The 22467-nt window shown below is 45.9% G+C and overlaps 1 protein-coding gene across 4 annotated transcripts in view; it reads left to right on the top strand.

The window, feature by feature from the left end:
- Positions 1–21549, top strand: part of LOC310751246 (carbonic anhydrase 15-like) — a 42765-nt gene extending 21216 nt beyond the window's left edge. Inside the window, exons 1-9 of one of the 4 annotated variants that reach the window (XM_083590501.1) lie at positions 4956–5091; positions 5619–5803; positions 6406–6441; positions 10680–10850; positions 11722–11882; positions 16752–16844; positions 17971–18037; positions 18862–19028; positions 21110–21549. In XM_083590501.1, the coding sequence (XP_083446627.1) occupies positions 5671–5803; positions 6406–6441; positions 10680–10850; positions 11722–11882; positions 16752–16844; positions 17971–18037; positions 18862–19028; positions 21110–21322 (1041 nt within the window). In that variant the 5' untranslated portion in view covers positions 4956–5091; positions 5619–5670 and the 3' untranslated portion in view covers positions 21323–21549. Of the gene's footprint in view, positions 1–4955; positions 5092–5521; positions 5804–6405; positions 6442–10679; positions 10851–11721; positions 11883–16751; positions 16845–17970; positions 18038–18861; positions 19029–21109 lie in introns of those variants that run through there. The other 3 variants (XM_083590502.1, XM_083590500.1, XM_083590503.1) reach the window with 3 other exon arrangements.
- Positions 21550–22467: the final 918 nt, after the last annotated feature.

Below are 22467 nucleotides of genomic sequence, written 5' to 3'. Positions count from 1 at the left end.
GAGGAGATAAAAGGTTTGGTAAATGAATGGTTGCATTATCGCCAAATATATGAAGTGTTTAGAGAAGACAAAAAGAAAAATGGATTTGAATTTATAAGATCAAGGTTTGAAATGGACCTGTTAGATAATAATGTGTAAATATTGTCAAAAATGTATAAGTTACTTTTGGAATGGCATACAAAAGGTGAAGAAGTAAAATCTGTAATGACACATTGGGCAAAAGAAAGCATACCAGTGCAAGTAGATAAATAGGTACCACTGCAGAGGGAAGGTAAACAGTGTTTTTGTGAATTCTAGTTTCTGTCATGGTGTCCCGTTGCGCCAGAAGCTGTTTAGTCATGCTGGCCACAAGCTGTCTGCGGACAAACGCCAGCTCCCTCACCCTGAAAGCGAGATGAGCGGCGCAACCCCATAGTTGCCTTTGACTGGACTTAACCGTCCAGGGGTCCTTTACCTTTACCTTGCCAGAAATAGTACCTTGGGTCAAGAACTTTGCTTCAGGATGGGAACAGAAATCACATGGCGGCGGTGCGGCAGCAGCAGGAGGCCCCATTAGCTAAAGTGCTGCCTCAGGTTAAGAACAGTTTCAGGTTAAGAATGGACCTCCAGAATGAATTAAGTTCTTAACCCGACGTACCACTGTACTGGAAACAAAAGACTCTTGACCAACGATCCTTGCCTCAGTGGGATTTCCGTGTTACTTGTTCATTGTTATTGCTGTGTTTTAAATGAAACCAATAAAACACATTATATATTTTCAAAAAATGTGGAATTTTGCCCATCCAAGCCTTAAAACCAGCAGTTTTTGCTCCAGCGTTGGCACAAGGCAAACTCTGTGATAGGGCTCACAAATGACTGAATCTAGAACTTGTGATAAGAGTGCTTCTGAACATGTACAGTGTATTCTTAGCCCAGTGCCGGATTTACATATAAGCTAAACAAGCTACAGCTTAGGACCCCACTCTCTTGGGGCCCCCAAAAAAATCTAAAGGGAAAAAAACTGGATGTACATTTCCAAAATATAAGATAAAAAAGAAATAAAATAAAACCTACATACAGCAACAGTGTTTTGTGTTGTGTAGGCTCATATTATGTAAGTAATGGGCCCCACCTGCTAGCCTGCTCCCTAAAATATCACTCATTTCTATATACAGGGTGCCTACATTCAGTATGGGACGCGGGTGGTGCTGTGGGTTAAACCACAGAGCCTAGGACTTGCCAATCAGAAGGTCAGCGCTTTGAATCCCCACGACGGGGTGAGCTCCCGTTGCTCGGTCCCAGCGCCTGCCAACCTAGCAGTTTGAAAGCACGTCAAAGTGCAAGTAGATAAATAGGTAAACGGCGGGAAGGTAAACGGCGTTTCCATGCGCTGCTCTGGTTCGCCAGAAGCGGCTTAGTCATGCCGGCCACATGACCCGGAAGCTGTACGCCGGCTCCCTCAGCCAATAAAGCGAGATGAGCGCCGCAACCCCAGAGTCGGCCACGACTGGACCTAATGTTCAGGGGTCCCTTTACCTTTACTTTTATCTATGCATCAGGCGTCCCGATTCACAGCACACAGAATTCACGCATGCAATGGGGGTCACTAACTTGCATGGCTTTTAAAGCAAAGATTAGGCACATTTGTGGAGGATACGGCTTGGGACAGAGGCTAGGAAACACAAGAGAGTTTTCTTTGCATTATTTTACTCATTTTAAATAATTCCCCGCTGAAACATAAAACCACTGTATTTCTTCTGGATCTGGAGCTATAAAATGTTAAGTGCTTTTCCGGAAGAAATAATAAGGCCAGATCTCACGAGTCTTGACAGGGACCCATATTGTGGAAATATTTAAAGAGTAGCTGGAAGGGTAACTCTAGCGGAATTTCATTTTGATGGAATCTGACGTAAACACCCGGCAAAGGGCACCCGGTTAAGAGGAGATGTAAAGAAAAGAAGGGGGAGAAAGACACACACACACACACACACACAAACACACACAAAAACACACAACTGTATGCAACCAGTTTGCAAAGGGGGCGCTAGGAAAACAAACACAGGCAGGTTCCAGGGATAATTAGAAGAGAAAAGCAAATATTGAATGCCGAACAAGAGATTCTCTTGGCTAAATAAAATACAGGCTCTTCAGATCTATTATTAATAGACAGAAGATGAAAGAAAAAAAAAATCAAAAAAAAAATTCAACCCAGATAAAAAATAATAATCCAGGAGGGGTCTGAATGTTTGAATTTAAGGAGTGGGCAGATTTGTCGCTCCCTTTGAAGAGTCCGAAAGAAGGCATTAAAAGGGCCTTTAAGAATGGGAATGGGTTTGGTTTTAATGGGACAGGTGGCTGTTATTGGTGGGGAGACTTTTTGTGTGGACTGGGGCCACATATCTGTCCAGGCAACCTTCCAGGGGCCACATGGGGGCAGGGCCAGAGGGAAAACTTCACAAAGCAATTACAATGGTACCTCGGGTTACATATGCTTCAGGTTACAGACTCCACTAACCCAGAAATTGTACCTCGGGTTAAGAACTTTGCTTCAGGATGAGAACAGAAATCGGGCTCTGGTGCCGCGGCAGCAGTGGGAGGCCCCATTAGCTAAAGTGGTGCTTCAGGTTAAGAATGGACCTCCGGAACGAATTAAGTACTTAACCCGAGGTGCCACTGTAATGTAACTTTTGCCTTTGTGGAGTAGTCTAGTTTCTGTATGCAGTCATTCTCCCTCCTCCGTACAGGCAGGCAAAAGGCCTGAGCAGAGTTCAAAGGCACATTCTAGCCAGTTGAAAGCATTCAATGGTGATGTATATCTGAGGAGGGATGTGGCTAAATGGAGAGGCCTCAGGGGCAATATTTGGCTGCTGGGCCCCAAGGTTCATCATATAATGGAAGGGGGAGACTAGGACAGTCCGCTTCCTTGGACAACGGCCTTGCGAAGTAGGCCAGTTGCAACCCCCATGGCTGCCATAAGCTCATCGGAGATTATTTGATAGTTTATGAGCAGCAGACAGGGATTGCAATGTCTCATTTCGCCGCTTGAAGTGAAAGCCCCTCTGTCGTTGGCACTGCAACCAAGCCACCTGCCTCCACCGGCGTCCCCACTGCACCACTTTTACCTCCAATTTCTGGTGAGATCTCATGAGATCCGTCTGTGTGTGGTGGCTCTTGATGCACTAACTCCAGCCTCAGTCCACTCCTTGTGAAAGTCCCCAACACATTCGAATGGTCTTTTCCTGACAATCCTCTCCAGGCTGCGGTCATCCCTGCTGCTTGTGCACCTTTTTCTTCCACACTTTTCCCTTCCGCATAACTTTCCATTAATGTGCTTCGATACAGCACTTTGGGAACATCCAACTTCTTCTGCAATTACCTTTTGAGGCTTTCCCTCCTTATGGAGGGTCTCAGTGATGGCTTTCTGCACAACTGTCAGGTCAGCAGCCTTTCCCATGATTGTGCTTCCTACTGAACCAGACTGAGAGACCATTTAAAGGCTCAGGAGCCCATTGCAGGTGTTATGGATTGAATAGCTACTGCACCTTTTCACAATATTCTAATTTTCTGAGATTGTTAATTTTGGGTTTTCATCAGCTGCACCCCATAACCACCACAATTATAACAAATAAAGGCTTGACATATCTCGCTTTGCATGTCATGAGTCTATCTCATATATTAGTTTCACGTTTTAAGTTGAATTACTGAAATAAACGAACTTTTCCACGATATTCTAATTTTCCAAGTTTCACCTGTATTTCACTCGGCCTCCCGTTCTGGAAGTCTGATGATTTGAAACAGATCAATCACAATAAAATTGTTCTATATTTTTACGAGCTACCCTTTAGCCCTGGATGCTGGCCTTAAATTACTTGGATCATTCTGACATACCCTCCAACATTTTTCTGATGAAAATAGGGACGTCCCATTCCATAACGATAATTTCCCTATTTATACCCCACACATCTTACTGGGTTGCCCTAGGCACTCTGGGCAGCTAAAAACATAATAAAACATTAAACGTTCCCTATAAAGGATTGCCTTCAGATGGCTCGGGGATTGGATAACTCCATACCCTCCAACATTTCTCCAATGAAAACAGGGACATCCTAAGGAAATGTGAGACATTCCAGGATCAAATCAGAAACCGGGACGGCTTCTCTGAATCAGGGACCTCCCTGGGAAATAGCAACACTTGGAGGGTCTGTTGTGACAACTCCCCACCCACATAATGCTGGCTGGTCCATCCCTGACGATTTCTGATAGCGTGCAATGAAGTTGGACCTGACTTTATCCTCTGAGAAACAGCTTGAGGGATCACTCTCCCCAAAGCACGATGCATGGAGATTAATCACTGTGCATTCTTGGTCGCAATCCATCAAGTCCTTAATCGATGCCTCGCTGTTCTTTCTTCAGCCCACTTTGAATTCCTCTGGGGAGATGCATTAACATGCTTCACTGAACCTGAGACACCATATATATATATATATAAAGAACCACCCTCCATTTGGTCATCCCACCAAAATGAAGAGGGACAGTACAATTATGTGGCTGGTTGGTTCTTTACGATCAGGGGGAGGCTGTAGCTCAGTGACAGCGGATCTGCTTTGCAGTCACGGAATCATGGAATTTGGAAAGGACCAAAGGGTCCTCTAGTCCATGGGTAGGCAAACTAAGGCCCAGGGGCCGGATCCGGCCCAATCACCTTCTGAATCCGGCCCGTGGACGGTCGGGGAATCAGCGTGTTTTTATATGAGTAGAATGTGTACTTTTATTTAAAATGCATCTCTGGGTTATTTGTGCGGCATTGGAATTCGTTCATTCCCCCCCCCCAAAAAATATAGTCCAGCCCCCCACAAGCTCTGAGGGACAGTGGACCGGTCCCCTGCTGAAAAAGTTTGCTGACCCCTGCTCTAGTTCAACCCCCCCCCCCAATGCAGGAATCTCAACTAAAGCATCCGTGACAGAAGGCCACCCAACTGCCACTTAAAAACCGCCAGTGAAGGACAGTCCACAAGTGCCCAAGGGAGTCTGTTCCACAGTCAAACAGCTCTTATCCTCAGAAAGTTCTTCCTGGTGTCAGAAGATCCCAGGTTCAATTCCTGGCACCTCCAGGTAGGGCTGGGAATGTCCCCTGCCTAAAATCATGGGGAGCTGCCGCCGTTCGGTGTATAATAATAATAATAATAATAATAATAATAATAATAATATATTTATACCCTGCCCATCTGAGTGGGTTTCCCCAGCTACTCTGGGAGGCTCCCAACAGAATTAAAAGCATAATAAAGCACCAAACATTTAAAGCTTCCCTAAACAGGGCTATTTTCAGATGTCTTCTAAAAATCAGATAGTTGTTTATTTCCTTGACATATGGTGGGAGGGTGTTCCACAGGGCAGGTGCCACCACTGAGAAGGCACTCTGCCTGATTCCCTGTAACCTCACTTCTTGCAATGAGGGAACCGCCAGAAGGCCCTCGGAGGTGGAACCCGGTGTCCGGTCTGAACAATGTGGGTGGAGACGCTCCGTCAGGTATACTGGGTAGCCAGTCCCGAATGAGGAAGACCAATGGCCTGACTCAGTATAAGACAGTTTCTTTTTAAGGGAAGGGTCATAGCTCAGGGATGGAGCTTCTGATTTGCAGGAACAAGGTCCCAGGTTCCATTCCTGGCATGGGCTGAAAGAGACCCGAGGAAATGAGGCACAGAACCTTTTCCAATCCAAGCATCAGATCAAGGGAGCTCTCTTCTAAGGGTCCATTTTCATATTCACTTCTCTTTCTGCTTCTCCTTTCTCTTACTGCTGCAGGCCCCAAGAGGAAAGGAGCAGGTATGGTTTGGCATGCTGGCTTGGGGGAGATTTGGACATTACAGGGGGAGAAAGGAGCACGGCTGCAGATTTTTTGGGGGGCGGGCGGGATTAAGGAGACTGTGTGTGTGTGTGTGTGTGTGTGTGTGTGTGTGTGTGTGTGTGTGTGTAATGAACGACCTATGAAAATATTCCGCCTGAAAACTTAACGGTCCAGTCAAGTGCTCTGAAACAAAGCTGCAAGATTCCTGACTGGGGTTTCCTTTAGAACCCATAGGACCTCTTTTTTAAAACAGCTGAACTGGTTGCTTCTGAGCCAGATTCCAGCCAATACCCTGCAAAAATCCTGGGGGGAAATGGGACACCACGTTTTTTATTGCGAGGGAATGATGGCTATTTTGGTTGCCGTGACCTCATGCGATTTCGCAGCATAATATCTCCCAGAAATCAATGCCCCTTTCTGCACCTTTCCCAGATCCTTTCATCTGTTTTGTTGGAGAATGCATGTCTTGTCGGCCCCCCCCCCCCATTGGAAGTAGCAGGTCCTGGTTCTTGGCTGGTTCTTCCCTTCCAATCAGCTTACATGTTTTCTTTCTTTGTCCCTCCCATGCCCTCTAATCCAGGTACCTGGTGCTACGATTCACAAGATCCTAAGTGTGGTAAGTACTTGAAATGAGGTTTTCAATTTTCCAGTGTGGTGTAGTGGTTAAGAGCGGTAGTCTCGTAATCTGGTGAACCGGGTTCGATTCCCCGCTCCTCCACATGCAGCTGCTGGGTGACCTTGGGCCAGTCACACTTCTTTGAAGTCTCTCAGCCCCACTCACCTCACAGAGTGTTTGTTGTGGGGGAGGAAGGGAAAGGAGAATGTTAGCCGCTTTGAGACTCCTTAAAGGGAGTGAAAGGCGGGATATCAAATCCAAACTCTTCTTCTCTGTCTGCACTTCCATTTCTTCCCCAAAGAGCCATGGGAAATATAGTCTGTTAAGGGGGCTGTGAAGCGTAGCTCTGTGCAGGGCAAAGGACAGACCCTGGGATTCTGGGATAGAAGTCACGTGCATCAAATTTGCTTTAAATGCATGGCGTGTCTGGGCCCTAAGACAGTTTCCCCTCAACCTGGGGCCCAAAAGATGTTTTGGACCACAACTCCCATCAGCCCCAGCTATGTCCTCCAGGCCTCTTGGTCTATCTTGGAGCTTTCCAAACTTTCCATGTGACACACTTTTTCGACATGCATCATTTCGCGACACAGTAATTCACTATTGCATCATTTCACAGAACTTTATAATTCAGTTTTACTAGCAAACTGGAGGTTAAAAGAATCCCTTTCCATGGATTGTAATTGAAAACTCATAAAAATTACACACACACACACAAACACACACACACACACACACACGAACCTTGGTTCTCAAATGGCTTAGTTGACGAACAAATCAGAACCCAAATGCCGCAAACCTGGAAGTACTGTAGGTGTTCTGGTTTGCAAATGTTTTTCAGAAGCCGAATGTCAAATGCGGTTGTAGGCTATTGTTTCTGGGGCGCCAGCACCAATCGGAAGCTGTGCCTTGGTTTTTGAATGTTTTCGGAAGTTGAACGGACTTCTGCAACGGTTTACGTTCAAGAACCAAGATACCACTGTATACAGTCACACCTTGGAAGTTGAACGGAATCTGTTCCAGAAGTCCAAATCATGGCTTCTGACTGGCTGCAGGAACCTTCCAGGATGCTCCCAGAGGCTCCAAGCTGGTTGCCTAGTAAATTATAAAGACAAGGAAAAGTTTCTTACTGTCCTTTCTTTATTTCAATCTTTACAGAGAGAGGCTATAGAACCCAGCCCCTTGAATAATGGCGTTGTCCCGAGTGAACCTCCACCCTCCATCTCTCTCACTTCCTCATTCGTCACTTCTACGGGTGCTTCTATGTGCCCTCTGTCTTTGAGCTCTTTGCTCTCCTACTTTTAAGGCTCGCCGGGTTCTGGGAGATGGAGGGTCTGAATGCTTTCTAAAGATATTGTGTCAGCCAGCTGCCGTTCCACTTCTGCCTCCTCCTCTTCCATTATTTCCCAACTTTCCCCCTCATCTGCCTCTGAGCTGTGCCCTCCCTCAAACCCCTGTTATGGATCTATACTGTCTTCCTTTTCCTCCTCCCTGGAAGGGTCAGGATAGGGAGGCGGTCTCCACCATTCCTCCTCTGCCTGGTCCCTGATACTATCTCTCAGAACAACTGAAGAATCATAGATGGGTCTTATGTGGCAGAAAGACGTGGGTGCAAATGGTGTCCAGTCCAGAGCTTTTTTCAGCAGGAACTCACTGGAACTCAGTTCCGGCACCTCTCAGGTGGGTGTCATTCCCATTCCCTTGGTGAGTTCTGGCACCCCTTTTTCTAGAAAAATAACACTGGTACAGCCTACCTAAGGGTTTCAGGCAAGATGTGCTACCTAAATATGATGCGGATTGAACCTGAGTCCTTCTGCATGCAAGATAGATGAGCTACATCCCTTCTCATAACAGTCCTCTGTAAAGTAGGGATGCTGTGCACACACAATATATGTATATATTCTGCCCCTGAGCTGTAGCCAATCCAGGGATGCCTTGAGAGAAGGTGGATAGAAATAGGAATTTGGAATGGAATCTGCTGTTGGTCTTCAGAGGCGATAATGCTCACCAAAATAGCTCATTTAGCCTGTCAGACTAAAGATAGGTCCGGCGAGGAAACCCTGCTGAATTATAAATAAGAAAAAGCCCTGCTTCGTGATTATTAATGAAGGTCAGCTCAGCCAGAGGGCATCTCCCGTTGGCGGCAGGAGGCGAGGAAGGAACAACATAGAGACTAATGAGAGTGTTGGCTGAGGCATCTGCGTGGCAGAGGTTTGCTGGCGGAGGTGTTGATTTTAATCGATACAAATAGCCTCCATTTAACTCAGGTGCAGGGGGAAGCTGTTTCCAATCCGAGGACCGCACTCCCTTCTGGGAAACCTTCCAGGAGCCGCATGCCAGTGCTAAGTGGTGGGGCCAGGGGAAGAAGAGGGGAGAGCAACGGATGAGACTCTTACCTTCGTTGCGTGTCGAGGTCCCCCAGGCCACCCCAACAACTCACACTTCACACATCAATTTTTGTTTAAGGTTTTTGGCATGAATTTGGCCACAACTTTATTTAAATACACACATGTGAGTGGTTGCTTAGGCATTGGTTACGACTATCTGTCCTTGCCCCAGGGACAGAACTGACCTCCGGATTCCAGTGGAAGCCAGTCAGGGAGAACCATATTGGGGAGAAATGAAACTGGACATCAGTCCCCCATCTCTCACCCTCATGCCCCCTGGGGCTTGCACGGCCCAAGTCTGATGCCAGGGACTAGGACGAAAGGGATGGCAAGCCCCTGGATTCCTTTAACGGAATTCCCTTTCAGCACCACCATTGGAGGGGTGGGCACTTACCCCTCCACCAACCAATTTTAACCAGTGCCTAACCGCCAACCTTACAAGTTGTGACGATTTGCTACGCAGTAGGCAAAAACCAAATGGCAACAGCCAATCAGCCAAATGGACAAAATTCCTACCAGGCCCCTGCCCCAAGGCAGACGACCCCATGACAGGCATAGCAAGGTCAGAGGACAACGAACCCCCCCCCCCTTTTCAGAGAGGGTGGGTGATCCGGTGCACGCAGCCCAAGAGAAGGCCCCAGACTGCGAGCCCTGTATTTAAGACCTCTGACCCCTCCCACACTTTAGCAACATAACATTCTCCCCAGCAACACTCCTTGCCCAATCACAGCATGTGGCCAATTTGCCCACCAACAATGGGGTGGCCTTTTTGGCCCCCACCGCAACACATGCTCTCTATTATGGAGAACACGCTTTCCAGCCATGCAGGACCGGTCCACCCTTGAGGGGAGGTCAGGTGACCGCCTCGGGTGGCAGGATTCCTGGGGGAAACAGATGTGGACTCCAAGGAATGCATCAGCTGCTGCCACTGCTGCAGCCGCAGTGTGCTGATGTCACTTGCGCATGCTGCAGGGCCGTGCGGATGCCCCATGGCTTGACCACGTAATGTGAGCACACCTTGTGGTGTGTGTGCATGGCCGCTGCAGAACTTGGGGGGCAGATGGCCCTTTGATTTGAAATTTTTGGGGAGCCCAGGCCCCGCTGGCCTCCGCTACTCAGCACCCCTGAACAAAGTACTCAGCCAGCTACCCCATTATGGCCATCATTGTCAGGATGCTGTCAGTGGCTCCTGGCTGGTGCCCAGGAAAGTATAAGACAAGGAAAAGTTTCTTATTGTCCTTTTTTATTTCAGTCTTTACAGAGAGAGGCTATAGAACCCAGCCTCTTGGATAAAGGCGATGTCTTGAGTGAATCTCCACCCTCCGTCTCTCCCACTTTCTCATTCATCTCCTCTACAGGTGCTGCTACGTTCCCTCTGTCTTTGAGCTCTTTGCTCTCCTACTTTTAAGGCTTGCCAGGTTCTGGGAGATGGAGGGTCTGGGATGCTTTCTAATGACAAGGTGTCAGCCAGGTGTTGCTCCAGTTCTCCCATTACTTTCCCCCTCATCTGCCTCTGAGCTGCGACCTCCCTCAAACCCGTTGTCAATCTATACTGTCTTCCTCTTCCTCCTCCCTAGAAGGGTCAGGATGGGGAGGGGGTCTCCTCCATTCCTCCTCTGCCCAATCCCTGACAATCACATTCTGCACCAGGCCCATGGATAGCCCCACATAGAGTCCATTGCAGTCATCCAGCCTTGAGGTTACCAATGAATGGGCTACAGTGATCAAGTTGTCCCAGGAAGGCCACTTTCCTTCCGACAAGAAGCTTTGCTTCTCCACCCTTTGTAGAGTAAGGATTTCATCTGCCTTCGGGCCCATCTCTTCCTTTCTACCTCACTCTTCCCTTCTCCTTAGGTCCTTTGCACTGGAAGGACATCATGATAACCTGTGGGGGAGAGAACCAGTCGCCCATTAACATTGACAGGAGGAAAACTCAACGAGACAGGAACCTCGACGAGATCTTGTTTGAAGGCTACGACCAGGCGCCTCCTGGCAGGTGGAGACTGATAAACGATGGGCACTCAGGTGGGCATGGAGAGGACACAGCTTCTTCTGGAGAGGCTTCCCAAGGCCACATTCGCACCATACATTTAAAGCACGATGAGAATACGTTAAACAGTCATGGCTTCCCCCAAAGAATTCTGGGAGCTGTAGCTTGTTATGGGTGCTGCGAGTTGTTAGGAGATGCCTAATTCCCTCCCAGAGCTACAATTCACAGAGTGGTTCAACTATCAATCCCACTTCTCTGGGAACTCTGGGAACTGAGGGGAATAGGAGGTCTCTTAACAACTTTCAGCACACTTATTGAACCACAGCTCCCAGAATTCTTTGGGCAAAACCATGACTGTTTAACGTGGCATCACAGTGACTTAAAGGTCTGGTGTGAATGTGGGCCAAGTGTTTTCTATATAGTACTCATTTTTGCATCCTTAAGATATCAATGACGTCCCTTCCTCTCTTTCCATGGTTCATTTTACATATCATAAATCCCTGCATATTTTACAGAAACTATACCATTCAGTATTCCATTATTACATCTATCAAAACTTATTTACACTGTTGAATTTATCTTAATGCTGCCAAACGTTTTCAAGTGTACACAGTTTCCCCCAATTCAATAAACATTTTCCAATCTTCTCTAAACGTATGTTCTTCGTGTTCTCTTAGTCTATATGTTAAGTCTCAACTTGAGTTGCCATTCTTCTTTGGCTGGGACCTCGCTCGCTTTCTATTTTTGGGCTAACAAAGCACGGGCTGCAGTAATAGCATACATAAATAACCTTGGGCCAAGTGTTTTCTAATGCAGGTTTAGAGAACCTTTCTGGGGTCTTCTGTCGCATTAGTGTAGTACTGTCTGTCTCTGATCTCTCTCTTTTTGACCTGGCCTCCTTGGCAGTTGTCATGAACCTAGATGGAGCATCTACTGCAGATCAAATTAACATCACCAAAGGAGGACTTCAGGACACGTACCGGGCCTTGAGTTTCCACTTCCACTGGGGGGATCTCAGTCGAAATGGCTCAGAACACACCGTTGATGGTCAGCAGTACCCAATGGAGGTACATTGAGCTTCCCAACTTTGATTTTCTTAGCAATGTCGTGCAGTATTGAAAAGGCCCCGTCTAGAATAGTCATAGGCCATGTTCACACATTAAAATCACTAGGATACTGCTTTCAATAGGTATGGCTTCCACCAGAGAATTCTGGGAGATGAGGTTCATTAAGGGCACTGAGAGTTGTTAGGAGAGACCCCTGTTCCTCTCACAGATTGACAGTTCTCAGACTGGTTTAACAATCCCTCCCTCTTCCCAGAGTGGCACTGTGGTCTAAACCATTGATCTCTTGGGCTTGCCGGTCAGAAGGTCAGTGAATCCCCGTGATGGGGTGAGCTCCCGTTGCTCTGTTCCAGCTCCTGCCAGCCTAGTAGTGTGAAAGCACACCAGTGCAAGTAGATAAATAGGTACCACTGCGGCGGGAAGGTGCACTCTGGCTTCCATCGCGGTGTCCCGTTGTGCCAGAAGCGGTTTAGTCCTGCTGGCCGCATGACCCGGAAATCTGTCTGTGGACAAATGCCGTCTCCCTCGGCCTGAAAGCGAGATGGGCACCACAACCCCATAGTCATCTTTGACTGGACTCAACTGTCCAGGGGTCCTTCACCTTTACCTTTTTTTAACCTTCCCAGGGAACAATTGGAACTGTGGCTCTGTGAGGGGAATAGGGGGCTCAGCACCCTCAACAAACTACACTTCCCAGAATTCTTTGGTGGAAGCCATCACTGTTTGAAACTGTATACTTGTGAGAGCCAGTGTGGTGTAGTGGTTAGAGTGTTGGACTAGGGCCTGGGAGACCTGGGTTCAAATCCCCACTCAGCTATGAAGATCACTGGGTGGTCTTGGGCCAGTCACTGCCTCTCAGCTTAACACCCCTTGCAGGGTTGTTGTCAGCTTAAAATGGGGAGGGGCAAACCACGTGTACCACCTTGAACTCCTTGGAGGAAAAGGGGGGGGGTATATAAATGCAAGAAATAAGTAAAAATTGTGCTGTAAATCTGTGGTGCGAACGTGTTTTTAGTCATAATCACAGTCGTAGGCCACATTTCCCCCAAGTACATCTATGCTCAAAGAGGTTCGTGTAAAACAAAACAAAAATACAGTACAGTGGTACCTCAGGTTAAGTACTTAATTCGTTCCGGAGGTCTGTTCTTAACCTGAAACTGTTCTTAACCTGAAGCACCACTTTAGCTAATGGGGCCCCCTGCTGCCGCCGCGCCGCCATAGCACCATTTCTGTTCTCATCCTGAAGCAAAGTTCTTAACCCGAGGTACTATTTCTCGGTTAGCGGAGTCTGTAACCTGAAGCGTATGTAACCCGAGGTACCACTGTAGTACTATAAAATAAAATCAAGAAATACAGTGCCTGAAATGACTCCCATAATCACACCACCTCCAATTTTCCAAGACTGATCTATTCAGAAATTGATCTGTCTCCAACCTTCAGGGTAGAAGTGGAGACAAGGTTCTGATATTGTTTGTTGGAATAGGGAACAGCCACTCCATTAAATGCCGTACAGTGAATAACCCTAAATCAGCTCACTGTATTATATTTAGCAAGAAGCTACTAATTAGGCAAGACCCCTGGCGCTTCCACCTTTTGATCTTGCTAAACGATGGACAAACCAGCCATTCACCATGATAGCTGAAATGAGGATGACATGAAAGCGTCTTTTTCTTTATTAAAAAAGAGAAGAAGACTCTGGGATGATTACAGGCAACTAGTCCTATCATTTCGATTATCTTTAACTGTTAAATACAGAGTATGAAAACAGGTTGTAAAAATATAATGAGGTGTTTTGTTTTTACCTCAGAGCTACAATCGGCCATTTTGGGGACAGTATGTCAAATGCCATAATAGTTCCATGGAAGTGGGATCGGTCTACAAAATGATGTACAGAGCAATTCCGCAGAGATAGTGGAAGTGGCAAGAGAAGGGGTAAAAGACATACAGGTCCCGTCCAAACCATACGCTCATAGCATGACGTCCCTTTCACTGTCATGGAGCATCCTGGGAACTGTCATTTGTTAAAGGTTCTGGGAGTTGCAGCTCTGTGATCTCAGTGCTCTTGAAGCCTTAGTTAAAAGGTCCGGCTGTTCAGCTGTCCCTCGACCCCAGGACCTCAGGGGGAAGAAATGACTCCAGAGACTTCTCAGTCGAAGAAAAGAGATTTATTCAGTAGCTCTGCATGCAGGGGCAACCAGCAGATAAGTTCTGCAAAGATGGCTGCGCCACATAGTATCAAAACAGTGACATTTATACCTTTTACTTCCCCACGTACCCCTCCCCAGCCCTGTGCAACGCGTGATCAGCTCATGTGCTATACATTCATTGGTTAAATGTTACATACCTGTGTGCACGTGATTATTACGTATGTGGTGCTGCTAGATGCCTGGTACCTGTTACTATGCCTGGTACCTTATCTTGTTTTTCCTCTTACCCTCTGAACATTCCTTTCCTTATTTAGTCATATTTTCAGCCATCATTAGTTGGTTAGCTAATGCAGCCCCCCTTAGCTATATGCGGCTGCCTGTTCTGTTCTATATGTGGCTGCCTATTCTGTTCTATATGTGGCTGCCTGTTCCAGAATTTAAAATCTGTTCCTCACACTCTTAGCAAACCACCATTCCCAGGATTCTCCGTGACTACTACCGTATCTTTCGCCCCATAAGACGCACCTGACCGTTAGACGCATCTGGTTTTTAGAAGGGGAATGCAAGAAAAAAATTTTTTTTTAAAGGGAGCACTGAGCAGAGCCTGCATGCATCCCAGGCTCTGCTCAGCGCTCCCTTTCACGAGCCGCGTGGAGCGTGTGTGCGGCACTTGCAGGCTTTTTCCCAGGAGGGAGAAGCCCCCAAGAGCCGCACACATGCTCCACGCAGCTAGTGAAAGGGAGTGCGGCTCTTGGGGGCTTTTGTGGGAGGTGGGGGAAGGGACTGAGGGGCTGCCCTCTGTCCCCTTCCCCCACCTCCCACAAAAGCCAGCACACACTTTAAAGTGTGTGCGGCTCCTGTGGGCTTTTCTACGAGGCGGGAGAAGGGACTGACGTGGCCAGTCAGTCCCTTCTCCCTCCTGGGGAAAAGCCTGCAAGAGCCGCACGGAGTGTGTGTGCAGCTCTTGGGGGCTTTTCCTGCCTGCCTCCCACCTGCATTCGCTCCATAAGATGCACACACATTTCCCCTTACTTTTCAGGAGGGAAAAAGTGCGTCTTATGGAGCAAAAAATATGGTAAATAATAAGAATAATCTTTATTGTGGTCCAAAAACCAGTAACATAGATTCAGAATAAAATGCAGATTCGTACAGACAACCCCCCGGGAGAGGGAGACCGAGACGATATTTGTTTAGTCTTAATGCCACCTTCTGTCTTGTACCATCTGGGCTATGATACCGGCCTTGAATCTCTGAGGCAAAGGCTTGGGACATATCACATAGCGATCTCCAATCTCAATCTCATGTTATCTGTGGTCCAATAGCAGTAGGAAATCATTACGGGTACAATTTTCAGATACCGGCATATCTTAGAAATCTGTCTGCGCCAACTTATCGGCGTCTCTTTACCAAAGCCAGATTAAATGTATTTCCATCAGAAGTGCTAAATGGCAGACTAAGAGGGATCCCTTATCAGAATAGGCTCTGTGTATGCTCTCAGGGTGTCGATTGTATGAGGCATATCCTACTGCACTGCGGACAATATGAGCAAGCTAGGGATCTATTGGGATGCGGTGGAGCTGTGGTCTAAACCACTGAGCCTTGGGTTTGCCGATTGAAAGGTTGGCGGATTGAATCCCCGCGACGGGGTGAGCTTCTGTTGTTCGGTCCCTGCGCCTGCCAACCTAGCAGTTCAAAAGCACATCAAAGTGCAAGTAGATAAATAGGAACCGCTCCGGCGGGAAGGTAAACGGCGTTTCCGTGTGCTGCTCTGGTTTCGCCAGAAGTGGCTTAGTCATGCTGGCCACATGACCTGGAAAAACTGTCTGCGGACAAACGCCGGCTCCCTCGGCCAGTAAAGCGAGATGAGCGCCACAACCCCAGAGTCGTTCGCGACTGGACTTAACTGTCAGGGGTCCTTTACCTTTTAAGGGATCTATTGATTAAATCCCTACTGGCAAATCGGCCTGGTAAATCTGAAGCCTACTATACAAGTCTAATGATATCACAGTGGCCGTGGCAAAGTTTCTTTTGGTAGTCTTACTAAATAGTGTTTTAAGTGTAACCATAGTTAGAAGGAAAGAATAGGGTGTTTTGGAGCACATTCTAGATCACAGCTTTCCAAACTTTTCATGCTGGTAACACACATTTTAGACACTCATCATTTCACAACACAGTAGTTCAGTTTTACTAGCAAACCAGAACGAACCCCTTTCCAGCCCTTGGAGGAATGTGGGGAGTGTTCGTGCGACACACCTAAACACTGCAGCCGATACACAAATGTCGCTACACAGGGTTTGGAAAGCTCTATTATCAGGGCTGCCATATGTCCACATCACCGGGATTTCAATGGTGTAATTTACGTCCGGGGGGGGGGGGGATTTGTCCTGGGTCTTGGCGAGTCAATTTTTTCTACACTTTTGGGATGTCCTGGTTTTTACTTTTTGAAATATGGCAACTCTATCTGTTCTAGACCTTTGACTTTGATTTCAAGACTGAGTTTGCATTCTTTTGAGACAAAATTACCCCCTGGGCAACTCTCTTAATTTCAGCTGCAGGATTTAGGCAGGGAAAAGTCCCGTTTGTTGTTAAGCAAATTGGGAATGTCAATCTGTGACAAGTCACCCAGGGACCTACCAGTTGACCCTGCCCTCCCCTGCTTTAAAGTCTGCCAGTGAATGAATATCCCCAAAGTTGCTCTGAATAACTCTCATTTTGTTTTCCACAGCTCCACATTGTTCACATGAACACCAAGTACAAAACCATCACAGAAGCCAAAGGGCACCCCAATGGACTTGCTGTCTTGAGCTTCTTGTTTAAGGTATCTCCTGAGAAGCAGCTGCTGTTATGTTATTTAAAGTACCTACAGGAGACACATACATTCCTATATGTTCATTCACTATTCTATCTAGCTATCTGTCTATCTATCTATCTATCTATCTATCTATCTATCTATCTATATCTATCATCTATCTATCTATCTATCTATCTATCATCTATCTATCTATCTATATCTATCTATCTATCTATCTATCTATCTATCTATCTATCTATCATCTATCTATCTATCTATCTATCTATCTATCTATCTCTGTCTATCTATCTATTATCTATCTATCTATCTATCTATCATCTATCTATCTATCATCTATCTATCTATCTATCTATCTATCATCTATCTGTTTAATCTACCTATATCACCTATCTATCTATCATCATCTATCTTTCTATCTCTATCTCTATCTATCATCTATCTATCTATCTATCTATCTATCTATCATCTATCTATCTATCTATCTATCTATCTATCTATCTATCTATCATCTATCTATCTATCTATCATCTATCTATCTATCTATCTATCATCTATCTATCTATCTATCTATCTATCTATCTCTACTATCTATCTATCATCTATCTATCTATCTATCTATCTATCTATCATCTATCTATCTATCTATCTATCTATCATCTATCTATCTATATCTATCTATCTATCTATATCTATCTGTCTATCATCTATCTATCATCTATCTCTATCTATTTATATCTATCTATATCTATCATCTATCTATCTATTTATCTATCATCTATCATCTATCTATCTATCAATATCTATCTATCTATCTATCTATCTATCTATCTATCTATCTAATCTATCATCTATCTATCTATCATCTATCTATCATCTATCTATCATCTATCTATCTATCTATCTATTATCTATCTCTATCTATCATTCATCCATCCATCCATAATTTAGGTTCATTCGCAAAATTCTAACTTGAAGCAAGGTTTTCGGAGGCCATGTTTACAATGTGGGGAGGAGACTTTATTCTGTTTGGTTACCTTTGTCTGCTTGATGCTGGAGGGGTAACAGCTTGAGGACGAAGGGAATTTGCAATGGGTCAAGTACCAAAGATGCATACTAGATTTTTGCTCTGCAGGTTTCTGATGCAGACAATACCAATTACAACACCATCGTCACTGGCCTGAGGAATATCACTCGTGCAGGTGAGCACCGAGCCTCAGGCAATCCTTTAGAATGCTTGGATTTGGTGGATCAGGGCCACACGCACACCATACATTTTTGGGGATCTTGCTAGTGCTTGGTCTCAATTGATTATTGCCTAAGGGAAAGCAACATGCCAGCAAGTTTGGGTGAATCTACCAATTTCAGTTTCTTTTCTTTTCAATAATAATTTTATTAGTTTTCACTTACAATCCAATAATAGCCTCATTATAACAATGCCAATTTATAATACAATTATTGATACCAACTGTTCAAATACTGAATTATATCATTTAGATAAAGTGCCCCCCGTGTGCTAGATTTGATGAATTGATTATTTGCTTTATCTCTGCGCTCCAAAATCTTATTAATTTCCATTACATTCTGGTCATAATAATAATCTCTTATACAACAACTGCAATATTAATAACTTCTATTCGTGTTGACACATTAAATGATTTATAAAGCTACAAGTGAGGAACTCAAACTATATCTTCACTCTTCCTGTGTGTGGCAATTATTCTGTCTGTAGTGTTTCTTCCTGTACTTGTAAGATGTTATGTCTTTCTTTCCCCCGGTTGTTGCTGTTAACCATCATGCCTTATTTTTGTAGTCTTGTGTTCCCTCTTCACATCAATTCATTTAAAAAATAAATAAAAATGCTCATGAAAATCCAGCAGGATCTTAGTGCAAATTTCCCTCACAGGCATGTTTTAGCAAAGCAGTTTCCCCTACGGCAATGCATTTCTGTAAGTTCTCCATTTGAAATGGAGTTCTCGTTTCCCTTCCTCACACCCCAATTCTCTGTTTCTGTTTCTCTGCTTAGAGGATTATGTCGAGTTGGCTTCCACGTTTTCTCTGAGCAACCTCCTCCCCAACATGGCCTTACTCTCCAAATATTATCGCTACAAGGGCTCCCTCACCACCCCAAACTGCGAAGAAGTGGTGCAATGGACTGTGTTCGAAGAGAACATCCCAATCAGCAAGCCACAGGTGAGAAAACCAAACATTTCTATGTCTCTGTGTTGTTGCTCATGTTTCTCCTTTTAGCCAAAAAAGGCTGTGGTTTTCGAAAAACAAAAATGGCTCCCAATCTAAAATGACACAAGAAGACCTTGCTGGATCAGGCCAATGGCCTATCTAGCTAAGCATCCTGTACAGTGGTACCTCAGGTTAAGTACTTAATTCGTTTCGGAGGTCTGTTCTTAACCTGAAACTGTTCTTAACCTGAAGCACCACTTTAGCTAATGGGGCCTCCCACTGCAACCGTGCCGCCGGAGCATGATTTCTGTTCTCATCCTGAAGCAAAGTTCTTAACCTGAAGCACTATTTCTGGGTTAGCGGAGTCTGCAACCTGAAGTGTATGTAACCCAAGGTACCACTGTATTCAAAGAAATACTGCCTCTGTCAGCTGAAAACACAGCCATTGTTAGCCACAGTGGTTTGAAGTCCATATTGCGTTATTGGTTTCATAATTTTTGACCTGGCAATATCTTGTGAATCACAATGTGTGAGTGTGTGCTATGCAAAAATCACAACGTGGGGAAAACCGTGAAGCCAGCCAATGCTTCTCTCGATTCCTGCAGCCCTTGTTAACTTGGCCAGTTCAGCTCTCCCCAGCGTCATGCAGGGGGGCAGCGAATCGCAAGAGCAGGTGCCAGCAAAAATCACGATGTGGGAAAAACCATGAAGCCAGCCCATGCCTCTACAGAGCTCCATCCCTATTTCAGTCATCATGATATATTGGTATATGCCAGGGGTCGGCCCACGAAGACTGTTTTACCAGCCAATGAGCCATCCTCGAACTGAGCAGCCTGTTCGGCAAGTCCCTTGCGCACTACGCTAAACCAGTGCAGCGCGGCGCGGGGACTCGCCGAGTGGTGCCGGAAATCATGTCTGCACATGCGCAGATACCAGAAAGCGAGCCTGCACATGCCCAGACACCGAAAATCGCTTCTGCGCAGTTGCAATTTTCAGCATCTGGGCATGCGCAGAAGCGATTTCCGGCACCACAGACATGCGCAGAAGCGATTTCCGGCACCACAGACATGCACAGATGCGATTTCCGGCATTGTGCTGTACCAGTCTGGCCCATGGCCAGTAAACCTTGCTGACCCCTGGTATATGCTGTGATATATTGGTATATATTGACATATGTCATTGAATTCCACTCAGTATTGATCAGAGGCAGATTCCAATGTACAGTGGTACCTTGGGTTACATACGTTCAGGTTACATACTCTTCAGGTTACAGACTCCGCTAACCCAGAAATAGTACCTCAGGTTAAGAACTTTGCTTCAGGATGAGAACAGAAATTGTGCTCTGGCGGTGCGGCGGCAGCGGGAGGCCCCATTAGCTAAAGTAGTGCTTCAGGTTAAGAACTGTTTCAGGTTAAGAACGGACCTCCGGAACGAATTAAGTTCTTAACCTGAGGTACCACTGTATAGTTAGCAGAGTAAAAACTTAAACACATTGCAGGATTCCCCAAAAATAGACCAGAGGCAATTAATATTTCATCCAGCAGAGCTTTACTGCTACTGAAGGCAAATGAGCATAATGGTCACAAATCCAATACATTCAGGACTGGCACAGTCCATAGGAAATCCAGTTGCAGCAAACATAACTTAAACTTACAATAACTTATAAAAAGTCTAAACCTTAACGCTAAGCAAGCTATGTACAGAACACCACACCAGAAGGGAGAGCGATAGAAAGAGAAAGTGAAACCCAGGCTCCTCCTGGCCTATAATTATAGCCAGCATGACCTTGACAGAAGAGATAACAGGACCAGTTTAAGCCAGCTGTACTCAGCTTCTCTGAAGGAGTAAGCCAAACATCACGAACCTTCTGCTTGTTTCTTTCACACAGAGAAGCCTCCAGAACCCTCTTGAATTTATTAGAATAGGAAAGATCTCTACACATCAGATCAACGCTTTCTGCACTAAGAAATGCAAACTGACACTTTCCACATTCAGCGTCATATGACAAACGGTTTATAAATCTTTCTAAATGAATACATGCCAGCACCTATCCACTAGTAACTGCTAAACCATTCTCTCATTCCTCTATTTAGCTGAATGCATTTGTCAACACCCTTTACTACAAAAGCGCTGGAACGACTTCCCTGAAAATGACCAACAACTTCCGCCCACCGCAGCCTCTTCATGGTCGCAAAGTCTACGCTTCCAGAGACGCCACCGTTAGCCATGGCTCCCTGCTGGCTGTCAATCATCTCTTCCCTCTGCTTTTGGCTGTTTTGATTGGCCAGCTTTCTGGCCCCTCCTAGGTGTCTCTATCGAGTTCAATAATTATGATGGGTGATGGATTCGTGGCATCTTCATATCCATGCATCTTCACTGTGATCCTTTTCTAGCCACTGATCTGAACGCTGAATGAGTTGGAACAAAACTGGCAAAGAGAAAAGAACGCAATATCTGACGATTGTATTTTGCTTATTTTTTTGGGGAAAGGTGCTTTCATTCTGTTAACAGACTGGCTCAAAATCCTGAGGAGGCCTCCAGAAATCCTGTTGGCATTGCTGAGGAATTAATTCCTTAGCAAAAAAAAAAAAGTGTGCTTTGCGTGTGTAGGTCCCCAGGCCACCCCTCAAATAACTTCACACCTAACACGTAATTTAGTTTTGGTTTTTTGGGCACTATTTTGGCCACAACTTTATTAAAATACAAAATCAGTGAGTGGTTGTTTAGACATTGGTTATGACTATCTGTCCCCCCGCCTGGGACAGAACTGACATCCTGAGGTCCTTGGTAGCCAGTAGAAGGGAAAGTCAAACTTGGGGGTCATTTGAGCTAAGCGTCGGACCCACGCCGCTCACCCCAGCAGCTCCCCGAAAGCTTGCCGGCCCTGGTCCCATGACAGGGATTCCCATGACAGGGATTGGGCGGCCCTGGTCCCATGACAGGGATTGGACGAAATTGTGGCAAGCCCCAGGATTCCTTTAACGGAATTCCCTTCAGTGCAATAGGAGGGGCAGGCACAGCCTATCCTGACCCCTCCACCACCAGCATATTATAACCAATGCCTAACCGCAACCTTACAAGTTGTGACGAATTGCTGAGTAGTAGGCAAAAACCAAATGGCACAGCCAATCACCAAATGGCAAAATTCCTACTAGGCCCCTGCGCCAAGGCAGACGACCCCATGACAGGCAAAGCAAGGTCAACCGGAAAAGAGGGCGGGCGGGCAGGTGATCCGATGCACTCTGCAAAGAGAAAGAGAAACCAGAGTGCACCAATATTTAAAGACTATGGTCCCACCCACCCAATTTGCAACATACAATTTGCCCCAGCAACCCGGTTATCCAATCACAATGCCAGGCAACAACTATTAACCTGCCTGGCAACAAGAGGCCTGGCCCGGTGGCCCACACCGCAACACGTGCTCTCATTTATTGGAGAACACGCTAAATCA

This window comes from Podarcis filfolensis (assembly GCF_964270895.1).
Source record: "Podarcis filfolensis genome assembly, chromosome: 16".
Lineage (NCBI taxonomy): Eukaryota > Metazoa > Chordata > Lepidosauria > Squamata > Lacertidae > Podarcis > Podarcis filfolensis.
This window is presented reverse-complemented; position numbering and strand designations above follow the sequence as displayed.